Source organism: Cygnus atratus, chromosome 11, assembly GCF_013377495.2.
Source record: "Cygnus atratus isolate AKBS03 ecotype Queensland, Australia chromosome 11, CAtr_DNAZoo_HiC_assembly, whole genome shotgun sequence".
NCBI classification, from domain to species: Eukaryota; Metazoa; Chordata; class Aves; order Anseriformes; family Anatidae; genus Cygnus; species Cygnus atratus.
The window spans coordinates 18,946,459-18,968,647 of NC_066372.1; the positions used below are offsets into that span (position 1 = coordinate 18,946,459).

General features: G+C 52.8%; 3 protein-coding genes across 3 annotated transcripts; 2 read left to right on the forward strand and 1 right to left on the reverse strand.

Annotated features, from left to right (window-relative positions):
- The first annotated feature begins 193 nt into the window (after positions 1–193).
- On the forward strand, positions 194–4,200 carry PDCD7 (programmed cell death 7). Its single transcript, XM_035554605.2, has 5 exons — positions 194–993; positions 1,895–2,033; positions 2,367–2,603; positions 3,223–3,310; positions 3,692–4,200. The coding sequence occupies exons 1-5, from the start codon at positions 205–207 to the stop codon at positions 3,807–3,809; spliced, it is 1,371 nt and encodes a 456-aa protein (XP_035410498.1). The 5' UTR covers positions 194–204; the 3' UTR covers positions 3,810–4,200.
- Positions 4,201–8,289: 4,089 nt separating this feature from the next.
- On the forward strand, positions 8,290–15,889 carry UBAP1L (ubiquitin associated protein 1 like). Its single transcript, XM_035554827.1, has 5 exons — positions 8,290–8,421; positions 9,878–10,600; positions 11,465–11,662; positions 14,715–14,816; positions 15,755–15,889. The coding sequence occupies exons 1-5, from the start codon at positions 8,290–8,292 to the stop codon at positions 15,887–15,889; spliced, it is 1,290 nt and encodes a 429-aa protein (XP_035410720.1).
- Positions 15,890–19,862: 3,973 nt separating this feature from the next.
- Positions 19,863–21,239, reverse strand: KBTBD13 (kelch repeat and BTB domain containing 13). The gene has a single exon (XM_035554838.1). It carries the CDS (start codon positions 21,237–21,239, stop codon positions 19,863–19,865), a length of 1,377 nt encoding a protein of 458 aa, XP_035410731.1.
- Positions 21,240–22,189: the final 950 nt, after the last annotated feature.

Genomic DNA, 22,189 nt, shown 5'->3' on the forward strand with positions numbered 1-22,189 from the left:
AGGGCCTTCCAGCCTGGGGGGGGGGCTTCGCTCCTGTCCCTGCTCCTCCCTGGGGACCGGCTGCAGGGGGCCATTTCCCCGCACCCGCTGCCGGAGGGCCCCGCCGCCCCCCGGCGATAAACCACGCCGGCATGGCGCTGGCCCCGCCCCCCGCGGCGATAACCACCTCCCCACGCGTTAGCCCTGCACCTCCCTCTCCCTAAGATGGCGGCCCCGCCGCCGCCGCCCTTCCCGGGTCGCTTCGCGCCGCCGCCGTTCCGCGCCTTCCCCCCGGGGCCTTTCTCCCCCGCTCCTCCGCCTCCCTCCGCGCCCTTCCCCGGCCCCTCGGGCCGCCCGGCTCCCCCCTTCGCGGCGGCGGCGGCTCCCGCGCCGTTCCTCCTGCCCCCCGAGGCCGCTCCCTACTTCCCGGCGCCTCGCCCCGCCGCCGCCCCGCCGCTCTTCCCCCCGTGGCCCTCAGCCGAGCGGCCCCCGGCCGGCCGCGGGGCCCCGCCGGGCGATGCGGAGGCGGAGGAGGAGGCTCAGCAGCGGCAGCGGGACGAGCAGTGGCTGGCGCAGTTCCTGGCCCGCCGCCGCCGGGCTCCCCCCGCTGCTGCTCCTCCTCCTCCGCCGGTGCCCCCCGGTGCCAGCCCCGAGGTCGGGCGGCGGCTGGCGGTGACGGCCCTGGGGCTGGTGGCTCGCCTGGCCGCCGCCTGCCGGGCCCTGAGGCGGCTGGAGGCCGAGGGGGACGAGGAAGGATGGGGCGAGGTGCGGGTGGAAGCCGAGGCGGTAAGGTCGGAGCTGCGGGAGGCCGTGAGGCCCCTGAGGGAACCCGGCTACCTGCGGGAGCTGGGGAGGAAGGCCGAGAAGGCGAGGAAGAGGAGGCAGCGCCTCCAAAGGAGGAAGCAGGAGGCCAAGGCGGCCAAGGAGGAGGAGGCCGCCCGAGCCACCGAGCGGGAGGCAGAGATCGACCGGTGGAGGGCCAAGTGCATCCAGGAGGTGGAGGAGAAGAACCGGGTATGGTCTCTGGCGTCGGGCGGCCTCATCCTGCCGTCCCCTCGCACCCCACGGGTGCTGCGCCAGCATCACGCCAGCCTTCGTCCTCCGTGGCTCCTGATGGCCCAGGAGGTTCAGCGGCGCTCACAGCCCTTGGTGGCTTCTGGAGAGGCCCTGGCGGACATCTCGGCTGTGCCACATCCGTGTCCTGGCCCGGCGGGTGCGGTTAAATGAGCTCAGGTGCACGTAGAGGTCTTCGTTTGTGGTCCTGAGCTCGCAGCCTCCCTGTGCCTCAGCGGCTGCTGTGCACCCAGCAGTGGTCAGCAGGGTTTGGTGCCTCGGCCTTGCTGCCTGCTTTGTCCCTACGAAGCTCGTTCATAAGGTTTTCTGTCTTGTGGGGAAGTAAGATGGCTCCAAAGCAAAAAACAACCAACCAACAAAACTCTCAAATTAGGCTCGATGTGAAGTGTTGTAGGCACCTGTTTGTTGGCTGCTGGTCAAAGATTCACCCCTCTAGGGGTGCTGGGCCCGTTGCTCGGGAGGTGCAGAGCAGCTGTGAAAGGTTTGGCATTGAAACTCTGCCATGTTAATGGTCTGTAACTGCACAGCTGTAAAACCTGTGCGGTTTACATTTATTGTGCATTTTTGCTAATTTTCTGAAGCTAAAGGTTGTTGGGCTTCACAAATTCAACAGCCATTCTGGCCCAAATTTCTGAGTAGCTCAGCATTTATTTATTTTTTCCTAAAGTCTATTAGTTTTTGACTTTTTGGTAAAGCAGATCAGATGTTTGACTGACTTGCTATGGTTGTGTTACTAGGAAGTTATTTTGACCTCCAGGGCTTTGCTCATCTTTTTAAAAGTGCCTTTTCTTGTCTGTGGGGGATATTTCATGCATCTGTTGTTTTTTTCCTTTGCTTTCAGGAGCGGGAACTTAAGGCTGCTGCAGACAGTGTCTTATCTGAGGTCAGGAAGAAGCAAGCAGACACAAAGAGAATGATGGACATCCTGCGTGCCTTAGAAAAGCTTCGGAAACTGAGAAAAGAGGCTGCTGGCAGAAAAGGTTAATTAGGAGAATTTTTCCAAACTTTTCCAGTTGCGCTTGCAGGAAATAGTGTGATGTGGAAGGTGCAGTTTGGAAAAGCTGTTTCTTAATCAGTGGGTTTTGTTACATCGTTATGCGAGAATAGTTATAAAATGCTGAACAGCAAAGCGGATGCAGTGGCTGCATTCCTATGTTTCCAAGCCCCTCCTTATCAGAAAATTCTTCTGTCAAGGTAATCGTTAGCAAGGTTAGGCTTATGCTTCTCTGACGTTTTGCCAGCTCCACTCTCTGGTCTGTTAACAGAGCCTCTTCTCAATCTGAAAATTTAAAATTAATCCTTTTTCTCTTTAGGTGTTTGTCCACCTCCCTCAGCAGACGAAGCATTTGAAAGTCAGGTAGAAAGTCTCAAAACGTTGCTAAAAAACCGGACAGAGCTGTACGAAGCGGAGGAGAGAGCATTAAGAGTTATGTTGGAGGGAGAGCAGGAGGAAGAACGGAAGAGAGAAATGGAGAAGAAACAGAAGAAGGAAAGGGAAAAACTTTTACAGCAGAAACGTGAAATTGATTCCAAGCTCTTTGGGGATCCAGGTAGATCCTGCGTGCCGTACATCACTATTGTTTTTTTCATCTCTTAGGCGCTGGGTTTAAATTACAGGAGCAAAAATAGCTGAGAAAGAAGTCATCTGCTGGAGTAATTTATGCTTAGAGGAAAAGATGGGATAAACGTAGAGAAGTAATTTAACTGCTTTTAACAAATGTGATGCAAGAAGAACTGTTTAGCTCTTCAGCATAGACTGCAGTATTTCTCAAGCTGACTCCATAATATTTTGCAAGAAGAGGTTGTAGATGAGCTCAAGTAGGAATAAATAGAGTAGATTGAAGACTTCCTGCACCCAGTGGATGCTTTAGTTGGTGATTTGGTAAGCGTGACCTGGGTGATTTGTAAAGATTCAGTGTCCATATGTTCCCCTTATTTAGAGGATGGAGGCAGGAAAAAGTTTTGCTAGTCTTGAGTTTGCTCTGACAGCTCCGGTAAGGATGAAGAGACGTGCAAAGCATCTAAATAATCCTTACCATGCTGTGTAGGTAAAGATCCCAAGTTAGGCTGGGGAGTAACAAATGAGTTGGCAAATTTGGGGCTTCTAAGACTTCCTAGAATCGAAGGTGTCTCTGGCTTATTGAATAATTTCTGTCTGTGCTTTAACAGATGAATTTCCTCTTGCCCATCTACTGCAACCCTTCAGAGAATATTACTTACAAGCCGAGCATTCTGTAGCAGCGCTAATCCAGATCAGGTAGAAATAAAATCTTTATTTTAGTGTCTAACGTGACAAGTACTGCTTGTTGAGACTGTAAAATTTTATTTACTTCATTAACTTCCAAGTATGATTATGCAATGAATTCTGCTTTTTTTTTTTTCTCTCTTTTTTGGTTAAGTATCTACCGTCTAGCTCAATAAAGTTGTATCCAGCAGACATCCATGTGAAGCAGAGTGCACTCCATGTTTAGCTGTTGCCTTTACTGTATCAGTATATTAAAATTTTCACATTTCTGCTTTGAAAAAAATGTTTCAGAGTACAGTTTACAGTTGTTTTGTGTATTGGTTGGCATGAACAAATATGTATGTAGGTATATAATCTTACCGCTCCTCTCAAACAAGACTTTCTCTCTTAAAGGCACGAATGGGATCAGTACCTGGTGCCAGCCGATCACCCCGAAGGAAGCTGCATCCCTCCAGGATGGGTTCTTCCAAGTCTCCCCACAAACGACACTTGGGCCACTGCTGTCAGATAATTTAGAAATAAATTATTTTAACTTTGAAGGAATGTTTCATTCTAGTTGTGTGTGTAAATGTGAGAGGATCCAAAGAGGAGGTCTTGTCCTTGGGTCCTGTTTCTGGTGGCCAGATACTGGAATATCTTGAAGAAAACGGTAAGAAATGTTTCTGTTTTCTGACTCTGGAGGGAAATATCTGAGCAAGTCCAAAGCTGTCAGGCCTCTTGTGGCACAGAATTACAATCCTGCTGTGAGTTTTTGTTAACAAATCTCTATCTTCATAAAGTAACGTTGCTGACGAGGTTATTTGTGTCAGTATTCACGTGCTATTTTTAGTGACTTTTATCTTTATAAGCCTAAATCAAGATGTTGAAATCTCCAGAAATAAAAACGTTGTTTAAAAAAAAAAGATCATTAGTAACATGTTTTTCTTTTTAAATGAAGCATGTCAAGCATTGCTTTCAAAAGAGTTTCTGTATTTTTGTGCGTAGAAACGAACATATTACAAGTTTAAACAAATTCTAAGTACAAATAAGACACGTGTTTAAAGCTTGGTTAAAGCAGCTGTTGACATCTTGCTTTTCTGGACTAAAACTGGTACCACAACATGGAAAATATTACCTGTTGTGTTGAAGTAAGTCAGTCAGACGTGATTATATATAAATCTGATAAATAAGCCTGCTGGAAAAAAAAATACAATCTGAAGTTTAACCTACTTTAATTATTTTTGCCTGTATAGCTATTTTCTATAGAGACAGATCATTTATGTAACATTTGATTAAAAATGCATCTCTATTTTATGTTTTTTTTTTTATTTGTACAGAATAAACAGAGAAAATTGGATTTTTTTTTCATTTGAAGTTTTTTTGCTCCTATGGAGAGATTTGTTCTAGTACATCAAATACAACCCAAGCTATGCAGAGAGTTGCTGGCAAAAGGTTTGTGTGAAGGAACTTCTCCCTCCTACAAGGTGACACAGGCTTATGGTTTCAAAGCCTTCCATGTCCTGGACAATTTGCTTAAAACAGCGATGGCCCATATGGTTTTGGGGCTTTGCTTGTCTATGCAGATTGTCGTGGCATCTTTCCAGTGTTGCAGTCGTATTCTCACTTAGCCCTAATGTGTGGGAATGGATTCAGTTTTTCCAGTGCCTTACCTCTTAGCATCGCAGCATTGTGTAATTCCTGGAGGAGGCAACACATAATTGCCTACTCTGCGCTGATAAATTCAGCGCTTAACTTTGGGCTTATATGTAATGTCAGTGGCTGAAGCTTCGCATTGATTTCTGTTATTATTAAGGGGGCACTAACTCGTAGTTTTTGATAGAGCTAAGATTTGTCTAAGTGCAGAAGTTTGTGGTTCTTGCTCCAGTGTATATTGATTGCTAACTGATAGCACCACAAAATACAGATCACCATGAAGTCCTCTAAAGAGTTGGGTTGTGATTTGCATGTCCATACATCTCCCCTTCCCTACCGTGACTTCCAGCTTCATGTTGCTCCAAGACCTTCATGGGTATCCCAGGTCCTGGGGATTTTACTTGACAAACAAGCAAAAGTTCAAACAGCATAGAAACTGTTGCAGAACCAACACTTTCAATTCCAGAAGCTAAGTGACCAGAGGATGCTCTGCTTAAATAGTTAGGCTCCTTATCCCATCAACATGTCTGGTGAGGCAGGCTAACCGCCTAAGCTGCTGTAATCTTGAAGCTGTCAAAGTCAGGTGCTTGTCTGACTGTGCAACAATTTAAAGACCTAAGCAGTGGATAAGCAGGCAGTGTAAAAGCAACCCTCTTCTCCCTGCCGTGTGAGACAAGCTACGTGATTGCATCCAACGGTAAGGATAACTTTATATTATTGATAAAAATAAGAATTGAAAATGCCAGCAAATCATTAAGGTATACTTCAATCTTACAAGCTTGCTGTGGTTTATTCTGTGTATTTGCTCTTGTCTAATGATGTTTGCATTAAAACATTTTATATTTTAAGAGAGAAAGAATTAGAAGCCACAGCTGGAAGAGGAGTGGTTGAAATCTCAAAAGAACTTGTAAAATACATGGGAGATGGGCCACTGATTCTTAAAAAAAGGGGAAAAAAAAAAACAACAAAACCTTTATGTACTCAGATTCACTCTTAAGATTCAGATTTGTCTGAGTATAGTAAGATATTTCCTACTACTATAAGTGCAACAACAAATATCCCACAAGAAGAGGGGTTTGTTACGAGTTTCCAGGACTCGTTTGCATCCTGTTCCTTCCCGGGTCTTGGTGCAGTTTGGGTTTCTTGTTCTTGTAAGGCTCACCCTGTCCTGATGGGTGCCTGCTCCTTTGCCAGCCTGCCTTTGATGTGAAATCGGGCAGGGCTGGTGCGAAGCAGCAGAGGTCGGAGCCCTGGCAGAAGCTGCTTTCTGGTGTGAGCCGTGTTTACCAGTGACCCCCACCTGCTCTTGTCTAGGAGCGTTTCCACAGTCAGTGCTCCTCACCCTGATGGACTTTTTCCCCCCCCTTTTTTCTTTAAGCAGCTGGTTTGGGAGTTAATATTGGTGGGAGCCTTTCCTAGTGCCCGCCGTTAGCGCAGTACTGCAGCAGATGAGGACACCAAGGGCCTATTCTGTACCTGTATGAGGACAGCAGGACTTTGGTATGGGCTTAACCACGTTGCCGCTGCACCCTACAACACAGCTTTTTCTCTGTAAATGAGCCTGGGTCTTTTGGACACCGTTCCAGATGCTGGACAGCAAGATACCCCTCTCCTTTCGCCTGAGCACAGCTGGCAGTGCCAGATGCCACACAGCTGTCGGGATGTGTGGGTTTGCACCAAACCGGGCCGCCCGCAGCAGGCAGGAGCCGTGCCGTGACGTTAACGAGCTGGGGAAAACGGGGACAACGTGGCTTCGATGACAGATGTTTCCCTGCCTTCCCTTCGTCAGCACTTGCATGGATTGTAACTTGGGCTGAGCCCTCTCAGGCTGGGCAGCAGATGGCTCCCGGCACGTTGCACGGTGCGGGCTCGCGGCAGCACACGTGCGGGGCCGGCAAAGCTGGTTAGGGGCTCTGGGGATTTGGGGCTCCTGGCGTCAGCAGCTGGGTGACAGCTCCGTGTAGTTGTGATCAGAGCAACAAGTGGTGCCATGCAATTGTGTGTTTCGCTCTTAATTCAAAGCAGTTTGTCTCACTCCTTTCCAAAGGTAAGGAGCTGCCTTTCTCAAATGCCATTTCCCATTTTCTTTATTTTTACATTAAATTAACAGGCAGCTTTTTGTTCCCTGAATACATTCTGCCGCTTATTTTCTTTTCATGGGGTGTTTATATCCTTTGTCATAGAGGCCATTCCTTTCTAAAGGGGAAAAAAAATAGACACTTCTATGGATACAGATGTCACAAAAAGTGTTTGCTTTATGACCAGCATGGCTGGTGAGGACTGGGACAAACAGGCTGCAGATTCCAGAAGTCAGACGAAGACTTACCATCACATCAGGTTTTTGCCAGTCAACATTATAGAAAGGAAACTATTTTGTGTGCTGTCATCGCTGGGGACCTGGGACTTGATGCAACAAGTAGTGGCTTATTTTTTAACTAAACTGAGTCATTTATGCAGAGCCGATGGCTACATGATCACAGTAATATTTTCCATGCCACCATTCCCAGTTCATCAGAAATTTTTCTCTCCCTGGCCATTCCTAATCCTAAAACACATCATGGTGCTTAAAATGAGCAGCTGGTTCTTAGAAGCTAATCTCCCCTTAAAATGGCCGTTCAGCATCCCTCTAACACCGTGGCTTGCACCAACGTGAACCTTGGCAAAAGCTACTGAAGCAGAAAATAGGAATAGGGATAGTAGGGAATAGGAATAAAGGTAGAAAATAGGAATAAAGCGCAGGTGCCTCTGTAGCTCTGTGTTGGGGAGAGCAATGGACACCAGCCCAGTAACACAGCGGCACGGTGATGGTTCCCCTGGTGTGGCAGCTCCACATGACGGCTCGGTGTGGTGTGGCAGCCACGTGCCATCTCTGCCACCCAGCCCAGGTCACTGGGAGGTGATCTCCTCCTCCTCCTCCTCCTCCTTAGGAGGAGCTTGCAGGAGCTCTACAGGAGCTTCTGTAGAGCGGTTTCTGCTCTACAGCTGGGAAAAGGGCTCAGTGCCTTGCTTGGGGAAGCAATGGGGCATACACGGGGCTGGCAAAAGGGTGGAAGCAGAGGAGAAAAATGCTCACGATCTCTGCTGAATGAAGCCATAAGCTTAGTCAGGAGACTCAAGCTCCAAATGGCAAAGGATAGTTCAGAGAAATCTTCCTGCTATCTAGTAATTAAGACTTTGCAAATCTGGGCATTGCACACAGCAGAGTTCTTCCTCTCTCCAAAAGATCGCTTGGAACAGCTCAGTTTTCTCTTCTTCCGCCCAAGTTTGCTGGGGTTACCTCACGCCCTCACAGGTGCTGGTCCTTCCATTGACATTTTTATTCCACCCCCTTTCAGACAGCAAGAAATCGGGCGGCGATAATGAGCTACCTGGATGGAGTCCCCTTCCGGACGGCCAAGAGCCTCGAAGGAGACCCAGTGGGACAAAACACCCTTATCGATGCACCGGCCATAGACCTTCCTGACTGCACCGACATCCTCGTGAGCACCATGGTGGGTTGGCCTGTTCCACATCCCCTTCCGCTGAGATGCTGACAGGGATGCTTGTCTTGGGGAAGGGGAGGAAGGAAAACCTCCGAGTTGGTGTCCTCCCCGTTGGTTGTTGTTCAGTAGGAGCACGAGGAGGTGAGGACCGTGTGTTTTGGGGGTGGGAGGAAGGGCTTTGATTGGGTTCGGGTTTCCTTAATCCCGTCCAAGCCTGAGGATGGGATGGATGGAGGGTCTTTCCTCAATAGGAAGTTTGATTTGTCCTTGAAAAGGGCGAATTTCAGGCCCTGCTCTGGGAGCGTTTTATGGTCTGTAATCATCACAATCTCATTTATTTATAATATTTAAAAAATATCTATTAATAAATCTATCAGAGATGTGACCGGGCAATGCTACCTGTGCGGTAACATGTTTCCTGTGACATTTTGTGATCTTCCTCATCAGCCACTCCTACACTGCTGCTGAACACCCCCCCGCTGCTGTAGTGGCTTTGTCACTAGGACGCCGCCACAGCACAAAATGGAGCTCAAAGGGGGTCAGAAGCCTGCCCTCGCCCCCTGCCCGCAGTTCAGCTGTGCCTTGAGCAGTCTCACCCGTAGATGGGGTCAGAGCACTGTGCTGGGGCACCCCGGGCCTTCTGCTTCCTGTGGCCTGTGGTGCTCCAGCACTAAAACACGCTCCGCTTTTGAGATTTTTTATTTCCTCTGGGATTCCTTGAATCTGGAGGTGCAGGCAGGTGGTGGTCTGCAGGCAGAGGTGTCGCTGAGCTGCGTCCATCCCCCCAGCCCCACCTCAGGGGGAGGCCGGGGGCACACGTCCGTCTGTCCTTCTGGAGGCAGGCAGTGGTGGGCTGGGACGGCGTTCTCCACACGGTGTTTTCCTCGGGGAGGTTGGCTGGGGCCGGGCACAGCAGTAGCGGCAGCATTCCTGGGCCGTGAATGTGCCTGCCAGGGCTGGAGGAGGCCTTGTTTGGAGAGCGCTGGGGCACGCACAGCTTGCTTGTTCCCGGAAAGTGCTCTGATGTGAGGCTCGGACATGTTTGAAGCTGGGTGATGTGGACACGACCCCTCTGCCCTGCGACAGGCCGTGTCCTCCTCCCAACCATGTCCTCCTCCCGGCTCTGCAGGAGGCTCGTGCCCCCTCTCTGCTCTCCCCTCTCCACAGCAGCCAAGCTAACAACCCCCTCCCTGCCTAAAACACCTCTCCACAGGATTTTAAATATGACTAGAAGCTGTAATAACGCTGCAGCTGGATGTTTTCCAAGTGAAAATGTTGAGGGTTCCCCATAAGGATGAGGCCGGCACTGCCCAGACCTGCAGCTCTAGTGCCCGTTGCCATCCCCAGTGGGGTCCGATCCTGGAACGACACAGCCTGTGTGAATTATTACGGGGCTTGCCCCGTACCTGCTGAACCGTGGTGGTGTTTTGGGTGTGCTCACTCACTGCTCCTTGCTCTCCCACAGCACGACTTCTCGCTGGAACGAAAGGTGCTCTACTGGCTGGAGGCTGCCTCTCAGCACCAAACCTCCCGGCACCGGCTCACCACCGACACCGTCCCCACGGCCCCGCCGTGCTGGCTGCTGCTTGTGGACCCTGCTGAGGGCAGGGAGACGGCCGGGGGCAGAGCGCGGGATGGTGCGGTGCGGCGCTGCATCAGCCTCAACGCCGCCGACCAGGGCAGAGGCAGAGCCTCTGACACGGAGAGCGAGGCCGCGCGCCCGGAGGAGGACGGGTACTTGGAAGATGATGAGTATTCCTCCACCTCCTGGGAAGAAAATGACAGGGATGAGAATGTTTTCAGGAGGAGAAACCAGCATGTCTTTCAGCAGATCCGACCGAAGACATCGCCCGGCTTGCTGGAGCCGCCTCCAGAGAACGGCTACAAGGCAGCGAGCCCGGACATGGGCAAGCAGAGGCGGTCCTTGGTTTTGTTCAACAACATGAAGAATGAGCTGGAAGCAGCCAGGAGGAAGCTGGCTGCTTTGGTGCATCCTTTAAACAGAGCCATGGCTGAGAATGGAGGGCTCCCAGAGCCACCAGCACTCCCCCAGCGCTCCCGAAACAACAGGAGCCTGAAGTATGGGCCGGCAGCAGCCGTATCCTGCGCGGGAGGCTTGGTGCCAGCTCCCCCTCCAGGGCCAGCCATCCCCATGCCCCCCATCCGCAAGCACAAGCCCACAGTGCCGGTGAGCTGCTTCGCGCTCGTGGCCCTGCACTCGGTGCCCAGGTAGGGGAGAGGCAGAGGGAGGGGGCGAAGTACCTGGTCCTGGGCTCTGGGCAGCGAAACAGAGCCGAAACTGGGCTTCAAAAACACTACACCAGGGAGAAACTTGTGCCGGGTTGTCCTGAGAGCTAAAGGAAGGGTTTTGTCTGCTGGGGTTTAAACACAAGCCTTCTGTGTTGTCCTAACCAAAACATCCCTCTTTTTTCTTTCTTTCTTTCTTTTTTTCTTTTTTTTTTTTTTTTCCCTAACAAAGAAGATACCTTATTTAATTTTCAATTGAATTTTTTTTTTTTTTAAAAGGAGGCTGGGTTTGGTGGCCTCGCCCCACAGGTGCTCCTGAGCGCTGATTTCCCTGCTCTCTATCTGTAGCTGGGCATGGATTTATTTAAGTCTGGTCTTCTTTTGAGAGAAGGCTTGTGGTTAAACTGTTGTAGGTGCCCCCAAACCACATAATAACCACTTATTGGGAAGTGCGCATCCCAGCCTCTCCAAGGCTCCATGGGCATTGCTTCCAAGTCACTGGGGAAGCACTGCGGGTCCTACTCCCAGCAAGCTCAGCCATTTTTGGGGAAAAAAGGGATGTATAGCAGGGAGAGCATGCACGTGCCTGAAGGGAATTGCTCCATTTATGGGAATTTTCCTCATGGTGTTTTAACTAATGCAAGGACACTCAAAGACAAGTGCCAGAGCAATGTTCTCTGCTGCCTGCTTCCACCGTGCTGGCTTGGGGACAGGCAGGGGGTTTTCCTGATGGCCATCTCACATGGGTGCCATGGAGGTGGCCCCATCCCAGTTGTCCAACGCAATGTCCTGTCTTATTTTGCAGTCCCTCAGCCCCTACACCTGCCTGCCCCCGGCACGGCCGCTGGCATCCCGCAAAACCAAGCCGGATTCGGCGGCCGACCTGCTCGCGGCACTGAGCCAGGAGGAGCGCGACCTCATCGAGCCCGTCATCGCCTTGGGCTACCCGGCCCACAAAGCCATCCTCACCCTCCAGAAGATCGGGAGGCAAAGCCTGGGGCAGGTTGGTGAAGCTGGTATGGCTGAAACGATGTGGGGTGCTTTGGGGAAAATGTTTTTGGGGAAAAAAAAATCATCTTTCTATGGTGAGAGATTCATCTTTCCTGCTTTTGCTCAGAGAGGGCTCCCCACGTTCCTGTTCTCCTTTGGGGAAAATGAAGCCATTTATTGCATTTGGGTGTCAGAGCAGGGTTTTCTGGTAGCTGGCATGCCCACAGCTTAGCTGTAGGAAAATTGCAGCGAGTGGTGCTCAGCTTGTCAGCAAGTGATAGCGGCCGGGTGCCGCCATCCTCCCCATCTGGTGCACGGAGCGCAGCGTTCTTCTGAAGAGCAGATCCTGCCCCCGTATATGGGAACTTTTTGCACATCGTTTTTTCTCGGCTGTTAGTTCTGTGTGACGATTTCCATACAAACACTCTGGGGATTTGCCTGGTCGCTCTCCAAACCCGAGATGCCCGCACTGGAGCAACCAGCGGCTCCATGCAAGCGTCACGTTCGGGTCACCGAGCGCAGCCGTCATGCTTTTGTGAGAAACCCGCTATCCTCAGCTCCCCGGGACTGCAGGAGAGCACTACTGCAAGCCCAGGTGGGAAGGGAAGCTTTATTTCATTAATATTAAAGGTTTCTACATAGGCGGGGAGAGGGAAATGGGAGAGCACAGCCCACAGCCATTGTGGAGGGCCATCAAACATGTCTTGTAGCAATATCTCTCTTCCTTGTGAAGGAGCAGTGCCTCTCTCTTCCTTGTGAAGGAGCAGTGCCTCTTAAAAACACTGCAGTCTGCTCCCTTCTGTGCAAACACACGGGCTCCCATTCTCTCGGAGAGGTGATTAATGCACCAAAATACAAGGTCTACCTTATGTGCTGGTTTTCCCCACCAGAAGTTCCCATCTTTCCCATTTATGCCCAACACAGCCGAGATGAAACACAAGGTCTAGCTGTTCAGGCGACCGTTACAAGCACAGAACTACCAAATTAGGCTAAGACCTTCCTGGAAAATATGTTTCAAGTTAAAAACAAGGGCTGTGGACGCTCTTCATTGCTTGTTAGTGTCACACGGGGTTTCAGTGTGTGACGATGACAGCTTCAAACACGAAGATTGACTGTGGCACCAGATGGTAGCCAAAAATTGTTCCGTTTCTTTGCAGTGTCAAGCAAAGCTGGCAGAGCCCACCCTGGGGGAGCTAGCAAACTTTTCTAAGTTTGCTGCCTTAACAAGGCGATGCCTCCTCAGTTTTGCTGGAAAAGCTTCTCTAAAAGGCTCTGTCAGGCTTGGGGTCGCCCTGACACGCCAGAGGTTCGTCTGCTGGGGTAAGGAGTCACGGATAAGAGCTGAACCCTACAAGAGCAGAGGGCAGAAAGGCATCACTGGTGCAAGGAGCCTCAGCTCCTGCCTGGGGAGCCTCAGCCTGTGCACGTCCCTGGATGGCCGGGCTCTTAGGTAAGACGTAATACAGCAAAACCCCAGCTCTGCTGCCTTCCCAAAGCACACACCTGCCCCTTTCCTCCTCCATGAGATTCGGCTGTCTTCCTCCAAGCAACAGTTGAGATCTTCAGTGCTTCCTACAAGCCTTTCATCCACTGACCCATCCGGCTGTGGCTCGCCAAGGCTCGCTGCTGCTTGTAGAAGCTGTGTCCTTGGTGGAGGCTCAGTGCTGGAGGGGTGGCACCAAAAGACAGGTTCGCACAGCCCTGGCCACGTTTCCCCGTTCCTTCACCATGAAATTGCCATTGGGGAAACATTTGGTGCTCGGGCATGGGAGGCTAACCCCTGCTTGAGGCTTTGGCTTCACGTCCAGGTGGGTTATAAGGAGCCTCCCTGAGACACCGCCACGAGCTGCTGCTGCAAGGTGGTAATGTTACGGGTGTGCAGAAGCTCGCTGCAGCTCTGTGTGCCCGTTGGATGTTCCCCATCACATTCCTGCACTGGAAAACCAAGCACCGAGCTTGCTGGCCCTCGACCATGCTCCTCCTAGGGCTAGGAGAGCCTCCTGCTGCTTCCCCAGCGAGCCGTCAGCCCCATGCTGAACCCAGGAGGTGAGCAGGTCGAAGTATTTAAAAACCTGTTTTTGTTTAGTCTTGAGGATATATATGTATTTTCTTTAATGATAAAAATCGTGGAGTTGACAGCGGGACAGATTTCGTGCATGGCTGGAGCAGTGTGTCAGACTGCCAAGCCTGGCTGCGTTCTGCTCTGAACGTGGGGAGCAGCTCTCCCTGTAACAGGGCAAGAAAATGCCGCAACGGTCTGGTTTTTTAGTTAGTAAGGTAATGAGGAAAATCTAACCATGTTATGAATGCCAACGACCAGCGAATAACATGTGTTTGAGTTGAAAAGCCGCTCTTTAAGGATTAATTTAAAAAAATTCTTACTCTGTTGCAGGGGAACTAGCTGTTTAGCCAAGCTATATAAGCTCAACATTTGAGGGACTTTTTTTGGCCTTTTCGTGTGTTTTATGGTCTTTTACTTCATCCTCCTCCTTGGCTACGGCACAGCTGAAGAGGGTGGAGGTCTGGGAGACATGAATCAGCCTCTCCTTGGATGAAGCAAACATGGTTTTGGGGAGACCCCTGGGCTCCTCACCATCTCTCCAAGCAGCCATTTCCATATATATTTTTTTCCACTATTGTATAGCTCATTTATTATTGTCTGTCACACATGTTTTTGGACAGTGAATGATTCTCGTGGTATTCCAAGGATACCACTGGGAATTGTGCTGTCAGCACTCCAAGAACAATGAGGAAAGCCAAAAATAACTGTTTGCTTTCAGTAATGACAGCACACAGGCCTCCCCTGGGGCCGGGGGGGTTCGCACGGGTCCCACGGGGGCCCGGGGCTGGGAGCATCAAAGGGAAGCTGGGGTTAGGGATCAGCGTGCACCTGGCATTTCACCCAGACGGGCTCTGCTTAATGAAAAAATATAAAAAAAACAGCTTTCAGATGGTTGCTTTGTGTTCCGGATGGTTCAGATGTTTGCTCTGCCCCCGCGTCGCTCTGTTCCCACCCTGGGAGCGCGGTGTCTGCCGGGTTTAACCCTCCTCGTCTTCTCCTCCAGTTCCTGGGCTACCTCCGGGCCTGCGACCGGCTGCTGAAGCAGGGCTACGAGGAAGGGCAGGTGGAGGAGGCCATGGAAATGTTCCAGTACTCGGAGAAAAAGGTCAGAGCGGCGCGGTGCCCAGCCTTTTGTCCTGGGGGCGCACGGTCCCACCCGCCTGCCTCCTGTGCAGCCTCCTGCCGGGTCGGGGCCCGGTGCTCAGCCAGCAGTGAGCCCACACACGCTGCAGCCTGGGCTCAAACCCCCAGGGTGATGTTGCATGGCCATAAGGGCTCGCAGAGGATTGTCTCCCTCCTTGTTCTTGCCCTGCCGTGCGAGCACGATGCTCGCTCAGCCCCAGTGTGAATCCCATCCCCAGGCACACCAATGTCTGTGCTCGCTCCCTGCCTCCTGGATCCCCATCGGCGTGTCCCAGGTGCAGGACCACGCATCCCGTGCTCTGTTCTCCGTCAGCAATCCCATTTTGGCTGCTGGCAGTTAAGGATGAAAGGACTTGCACAGTGCACAGAGCCAAGTGGAGGAACTCTCTGAGCCACGTTGGTGCTGTCGGACGTGATGCCGGCCATCACAGCACGTGGCATCACACTGCTCGCCTCTGACGAGGGGTTCAGCACCGGGATGGTGCCTGATTCTTGGATCTGTGAGGTTGTGGCTTGCTGAGGACAGGGCTTCGGTGAGGTGTTGTGGTGGGGCCCAGGCTGAGCAAGGGGGGAAGCAGAAGAAATTAATTGCAGGCTGCTTTCCTCGGCCTGGCGTGGTAGTTCTACAACGCAAACACGCGGCTGGAATTCATATTAAACTTTATAAGGAATAAGTGAGGTTAGAGGCCGACTTCATTAACCGTTTCTTATTTTTAAACTTGCCTAAAGAAACACTTTGTAAAACTAGCACTTGGCCTGCTCCCTTGGTCTGCTCCGGCAGCGGGAGCCGTGGTGCCCCTCAGCGGTAACACAGCCCTGCGGGATTATCTGCCCGCTGAAACGGTGCACTGAAGGCATCCTGACGATAAAATCACTCCTTTCTCTTCCTCCCCCTTCCAGGCAGCCGAATTCCTGCACTTGTTAGCTCAGTTCAACGACATGGGTTTCCAGCAGAATGAAATCAAAGAAGTCCTCCTGCTTTGCGGGAACCAGAGAGACAAGGCGCTGGAAGAGCTCATGATGAAGAGGCAGTGAAGGCGCCCAGCACCGATGGGCAGCTCCGTCCAGGACACCCAGCACTCATCCCGCTGCTCCGTCCCCTCCTGGGCAGCAAGCAGCAACGTACCAGCGTGGGTTCTCATCTCGTCCGGGGACATCCATCACGCGCCGGTTTGTCACTGCGCCGAGGCAAAGGCTTCGCATCGGCAGTGTTTATCTCCTCACCCACACATATCCACCCTCGAGCGACTCTGCTGTTTAGATTAGGGGGGATGAGATCCAAGCTGCCTTTCGCTTAGACTGTGCGAAAGCAGAAAGCGAGCCTTCTCCCTGCACCTGGGGAACGCGCAGCTCCTGCGGCTTGTTTCGGCAGCGCCGTGTTTACAAATAGAGCCACACGCGGTGATATAAATCATCAGAAGAGGGTGTTTTCATAAAAGCCGAGTGCTTTCACAGAAACACCACTTCTTCCTTTCTTGGGAAGATTCTCAGCTGACTTAATGACGTTTGGATATTGTAATTGAAACCTAGCCGGACCAACTTAGTGTCTCCTTCTGAACAAGAAATTGGAGAAAAATGCACAGCTCGGTGAAGGGTTTGGAAGGAAAACAGGCTGCCGTTGTTCTAGGTAACTAATACACTGCTTTTACCCAGCACAATGAAAAACGGCTTGTGCAAAGCTTCATGCTCAGGAAACTTCATGAAATCTGAGCAGGGAGATGAAGGACTGGCTCAGCTCTGCCTTCCATTAGGCAAATTCAGGGGATGCTTCCCTAAATTGTGGAGACAGTGGCTCAAAATTAGGTTAAGCACAAACATCAGGATCAGGAAAATCTGGATGCCTGGGGGAGTTTTTGTGTGTAACTAAGTACAGAGACTGGGAGCTTCAGCTCACCATACAGGATGTGTCTCGTGTTTTGGCAGCGTAACGATGGGTAGTGTTTTCGTATAAAAGTACATTATTTCCCTGTGAATTAGATACAGATGTAATTTCTTTGAGTAAAGATGCTTGGAGGGGTTCTTATAAAAAAGTATCGTTGTCTTTCTTTTCCTATGAAAATGCCAACTGGCGCAATGTAGCAGAGACAATTCTTATTAATTAGTTGCAAAGTATTTACCACTTTTCCACTGTGTCCTTCCAAGCAATCTCCTTGCCCAATGCATTAAAATGCATTAATCAAATTAAAACAATGTGTCCCTGCTCCACTCTTCTTTGGGTAGCTCTCAAAACAATGGCATGCAGGTGTAGCCCTCCACGAATGCCTCCATCCTTGCCCAGTGGCAGAGCGAAGAGGACACTCTGCATCCAGATTTTGGGGGAACTCTGTCCGTACCCAAGGATGAGCGTTTAATGCCTGCAACATCATTAATGTAATTGAGAAGCAAAATGAGGCACCTTCTTGTGTGGCCACAAGAGATATTCTGCAAGGAAAAGGATGAGGAAATTGGTTAATGGAGCATGGGGTGGTGATCCCATCCCATCCCATCCCATCCATCCGTGGAGGTTGGCTGTGTCTCGCCTTCCTTGCAGCAGGTGGGAGCTCCCATCCCCGCTTTTCCTGCAGGAGCCTTTGCTTTGGTTATACAAGCTTTTATTTTCGATACGGCCCTTATAAGGCAAGTCCATTCTACAGACAGCTTTTCGTTACGTTCGTCCCTGCCAAGATGATGTCACCTTAAACAGAAACTTGCAAAAGGTTAAGCTGTGATTAGATAGATCGCTCCGGCTCCGGCTGCAAGCTTTGGCGGAGTAAACACCATTAAGATTCGGAGGGGCAGATAACGGTGGTGTGCTCGTGCCAGCACCGCATAACATCGAGTGCTAAATTCTGGTGCAGCAAAGCAGATCTGCAGCATCGTGCCCACTCACTGTGCAAAGGCTGAACAGCCTCTCACGCTGGCTCATGATTTTTTTTCCCCCACTACTTGCAGAGGTACAAACAGCATCTTTTTTCTCCCTCTAAAAATTGCCTCGTGTTACGTTCTGTACCGTGCTCTGGGTGGACGGATGCAACCAAGTTACTCATCTCTTGGGAACGTCCATGCCCCGCTCCCCAGTGCCTGCCAAGGCTTGCCTTTTCCATCAGGTGCTACAGTTAAAAAAAATATTTTCCCTTTGAAAACCTGTGAACTGCTGGGAAAACAGTGCACGAAGGTGGGGGAGAAGTTGTATGGCTTGGTTGTTCCGGAGCTGGAAGGAATGGGAGAGGCTGCCAAGTTAAACTGTCTTGGGTTAGTCACAGAAGCTGCCATAAATATTTGAGTAACAGAAATGATTTTAACTTTATTTTAATGGAGGCTTTAAGCCCGTTGTTCAGCTTGACGTGGTTTAAAGCAGCGTGCTCCCATGTGCCGCTTCCAGTTGGGAGAAGATGGAGTGAAATGTTAATTGGCTTCGTCTAGGAAGGGACCGCGGATTTGACTCGATGGGATTTATGCTCGCAGCACGCTCAGCGGCTCTTCCGAATTCCTCGTGGGGTAACACACAAGGTTACAAAAAACAAAACTGAGGGGGAAGGCAGTCTTGTCGTGGGGAGCCAGTGTGGGGCTGCTCCTGGGCAGCCCCAGTGTCCCCCAGCTCCCCCATTCCACCATCAGACCTGCACCTCCACGAGGACCTGGGGCTGAGCTCTCTGGGTCCCCAGACCAAGCAGGATGGTGGCCTGCTCTGGGGGTGGAGGGCAAATGGGGGCAGGCGCATGAAGTGGTTTAAATATGGACATGGATGCAAGCTTGGGTTTTCTTGTTTATTTTGGTGATGTTGTTTTTTTCTCAAATGCAGACTGTTTCGAAAATGCTGAGAACTTGGCGAGGGCCAGCAGTGTGAGCGGTGGAGACGTCCCAGCTGGTGTGCCCTGACCCCCAGGGGATGGGAGCAGGGGCAGCCTGGTGCACGGGAGCCTGGATGGGCGATATTTGGGGCCTGCTGCCAGCTTGACTCCTCGTCCCCATCCCGCCGGAGGGACAGCAGCACGAGGCACTTGCCAAGGGGGGCGAGGGCAGCCCTTCTCTGAACATCCCCAGAGCAAAGCCACGAGCTGGCAGAGGGGTTGACATCCTCCAGAATTTTGGGATTGTGGCTGACCGGGAAAGCTCAGCTGGTTATGGAGCTCCACTGGCCGAGGACACCTGGGAACCTGTCCTCTCCTTCCCTTTTCACACCCTCCGTATCTCTGAGGTTTGCCATGCCTTAAAAATCCCCCTCTGGCTTAAACGAGAGGAGAGCTAGCACTTGTCTCCGCGTTGTGTCTCCCTGGAGGAGTCAGCAGCTGGCTGTTGTCCTCGAGGACACGATGGATGCTTCCCAGAGAGGCACCCATTCACCCCGGAGCACGACCTGCCCCCGTGCAGGTTTTTGGAGAGAAACCCCCAATTCTGAGGTCTTTCCCCTCCATCTCCCTGTGTCCCTTTGTCCCCCCTGTCCCGGGTGCAGGCGGTGCCTCCCCGGGGAGCTCGGGGCTGCCTGGGAACTGTGCTCCCGCCCGCGGCTCTGAGCGGAGCCACAGCTGAAAAAGCATTCGGTGTGTGGTCGGATAGCAAGGGGACAGGAGGGGCGTTGACGTGGGTTCCCCCTTAGGAGGTATTTCCCTTTCTGAAGGGAGAAAAAAAAAAAGCCACGAGAGAACAGTAATGAAAAACACAGGGCTTTTTACAGCTTTCCCTTTAATTCCAGGATATAAAGACTAATTTCCCAGCAGAGCAGAGAGCAGGTGGGATGCTGCGCACCTTCAGAGTGGGGCCAAAATCGGCAAACCTAACGTCTGCACCTCTCCAGAGCCTGTCCTCTGCAGGAGCCACAGAGCCCTGCATGCTGTTGGCTCACATTTGGTGGGACTTTGTGCACGGCTGCCGTGAGAGCCTGCAGCCCCTTCCCCTCTGGCAGGGCCAGTGTCACCTCCAGGTCCAACGTGACACCTACATGGACCCGGGCACAGCTCCGCAGAGGAGGAGAGGAGCCCAGGGGAGCGGTCAGGTGCGAGGGGAGCATCCTGCGGTGGGACGGGGCCGCCTACGTGGCGACGTCGTGGTCGCGCCGCGGCAGCCGCAGGAGGAAGGTCTGCAGGGAGCCGCTGCGCGGGAAACCCGCCCGCTCCTTCTTGAACCTCCAGGTCTCCTCTTCCACCGAGTAGAGGAGCGTCAGCATCTTGTTGACCGTGTAGACCGTGTCACCCTTGATGAGGGCGGTGAAGAGAGCTCCTTTGCTGTTCAGGAACTGCCCGGGCAGAGCCGTCCACTGCCGCGAGGTCAGGTTGAAGCAGTCGATGACGCAGCGCAAGAAGTCGTCCGAGGGGCCGTTGCGCATGACGTAGAGGTTGTCGCGGTGGGCCACCATGCAGTGCCCGTAGCTCTGGTGCCGCTTGAGCTCGGTGACGGGAAGCCAGGCGTCTTGCTGGCTCTCGTACTCGTAGATGACGGTGGTGTCCAGTGGCTTCCACAGGCAGACGAAGATCTGCCCCAGGGCTTGGGCGCAGGGTGCGGCTGAGCTCGGCTGCGGCAGGTCGGAGATGAAGGTCCAGGTGTTGGAGGACACCTCGTAGCGCTCCACGGACTTCAGCGAGATCTTCTCATACTCGCCGCCGATGGCGTAGAGGCAGCCCTCGTGGCCCACCAGCCTGACATCGTAGCGCAGCTGGTGCGGGCTGGGGAACTCGCTCCAGGCGTTGGTGTCCGCGTCGTAGCAGAAGCTGCTCTCCACCACCTGCTTGCTGGCCCCGTAGACGCCCCCCACGATGTAGATCTTGTTGTCCATGGTCGCCATGCCGGCTAGGAACGTGCTGGCGCTCAGCGGCAGGCAGGAGAGGGTCCTCCACGTGTTGGCCTCCTCGTCCAGGTAGCAGATGGTCCTGGAGAGGTCCTCCAGGAACTCGAAGGTGGGAGTGTGGGCTCCCACAGCCACGAAGGAGCTGGGCAGGAGGGCCTCCACGTAGGCCAACAGGTCGGCGGAGAGGCAGTCCAGGTAGTCCTCCAGCTCGGCGTAGCTGTCCCTGATGTAGAGCGCGGCGCAGTGGAAGAGGTCCAGGAGGCCGAATATGGCCGCGGCTTGGTACAGCAGGATGCAGTTGTCGGAGTTGATGGTGTTGATCAGGTACTTGGCCAAGGGCTTCACCTGCAGGAAGGCGGCGCATTCGACCGCCTGGAAGGTCTCCTCGCCACCCAGCACCGGCCGCTCGCCCGCCAGCACCCGCAGCATGGCGAGGAACCCGGCGGCGCTCAGCTCCCCCAGCACGATCTCCTCCTGCGTGCTCTCCTTCATGCCCGAGCGGAACAGGGCACGGAAATACTCGCTGCTCTCCACCAGCAGGGTCTTCTCCACCGAGAACAGCTGCCCCTCCACACGGATACGCACGCTGGCCGGTGCCCGAGCGCCGTCCTCCTCCGGGGTCATCCTCGCCCGGCTCTCGGGGGGCAGGGGACAGCCCCTGATGCTCCTCCTCGCCGTGCCCCGGCCTCCTCCACCCTTGGGCGTCTTTGCCGTGCTGCCGCCGCTCGCTTGTAATATAAATCCCGTCGGCTAAAGATAGCCTGGCTCGTGATCGGCCCCGCGGGCAGCCAGCGGCCCCTTTCAAAGGCATCCGCCGCGCTCGCCGCCCACCCAAAAGGCAGGGGGGTCTCCGGTGGGGGCTGCGGGTCACGGTGGGGCTGCTGGTGCTTTCGAGCATCCTCCCCGTGAGGCCCCAAGGGGCCGCTTCCCACTGCAGGCGCTGGGCATCACGGGGAGGGCTCCACGTGGTTGTCCTCCAGCTGGGCCGCGCTGCTGGGAAGAGCAGGGCGCTGTACTATTTTTTCCCTCGCAAACGTCGGTTTTATGGCCGCAGGGGGGTAAGGGACGTCAGCAAACCTCGGTGCCTTCCAGCCCGGCCGTGGGAAAGGGGCTCTGCGTGGCCAAGGGCAGGGAGAGATGTTTACGGGGCGCTTCCCTTTGCAAACCGGCCCCGGAGCTCCCCCAGGCACTTGAGCAACAGGGGCAAAATTCATCCCCGGCACACGAGCAATGAAATGGTGTGCTTGCACGGGGACCCTGTGGCAATAAAAATGAAGTGTAAAATTGCCCAAAAATGAGAGCTCCACGGGGCTCGCCCCGCAGCATCCGGCTGCAGCAGAGCCTGGAGGGGCTGCCGGCAGAGATGAAGCCACCTGTGACTCATGTAAAGAAAAAACCATGAAGAAAAGTGTCATTTGTGGCATGTTGCTCATCTGTGTGCTGTTCACAGCTTTTTCTGGTTAGAAATCCCGTTACGCATCCCTTGCGGGGTGCAGAGGAGGGCAGGCACCACGGCTCGTCCTGGTCACAACCACCTGCAGCCCCTGATTACTTCAGAGCCATAATCTGAGGCG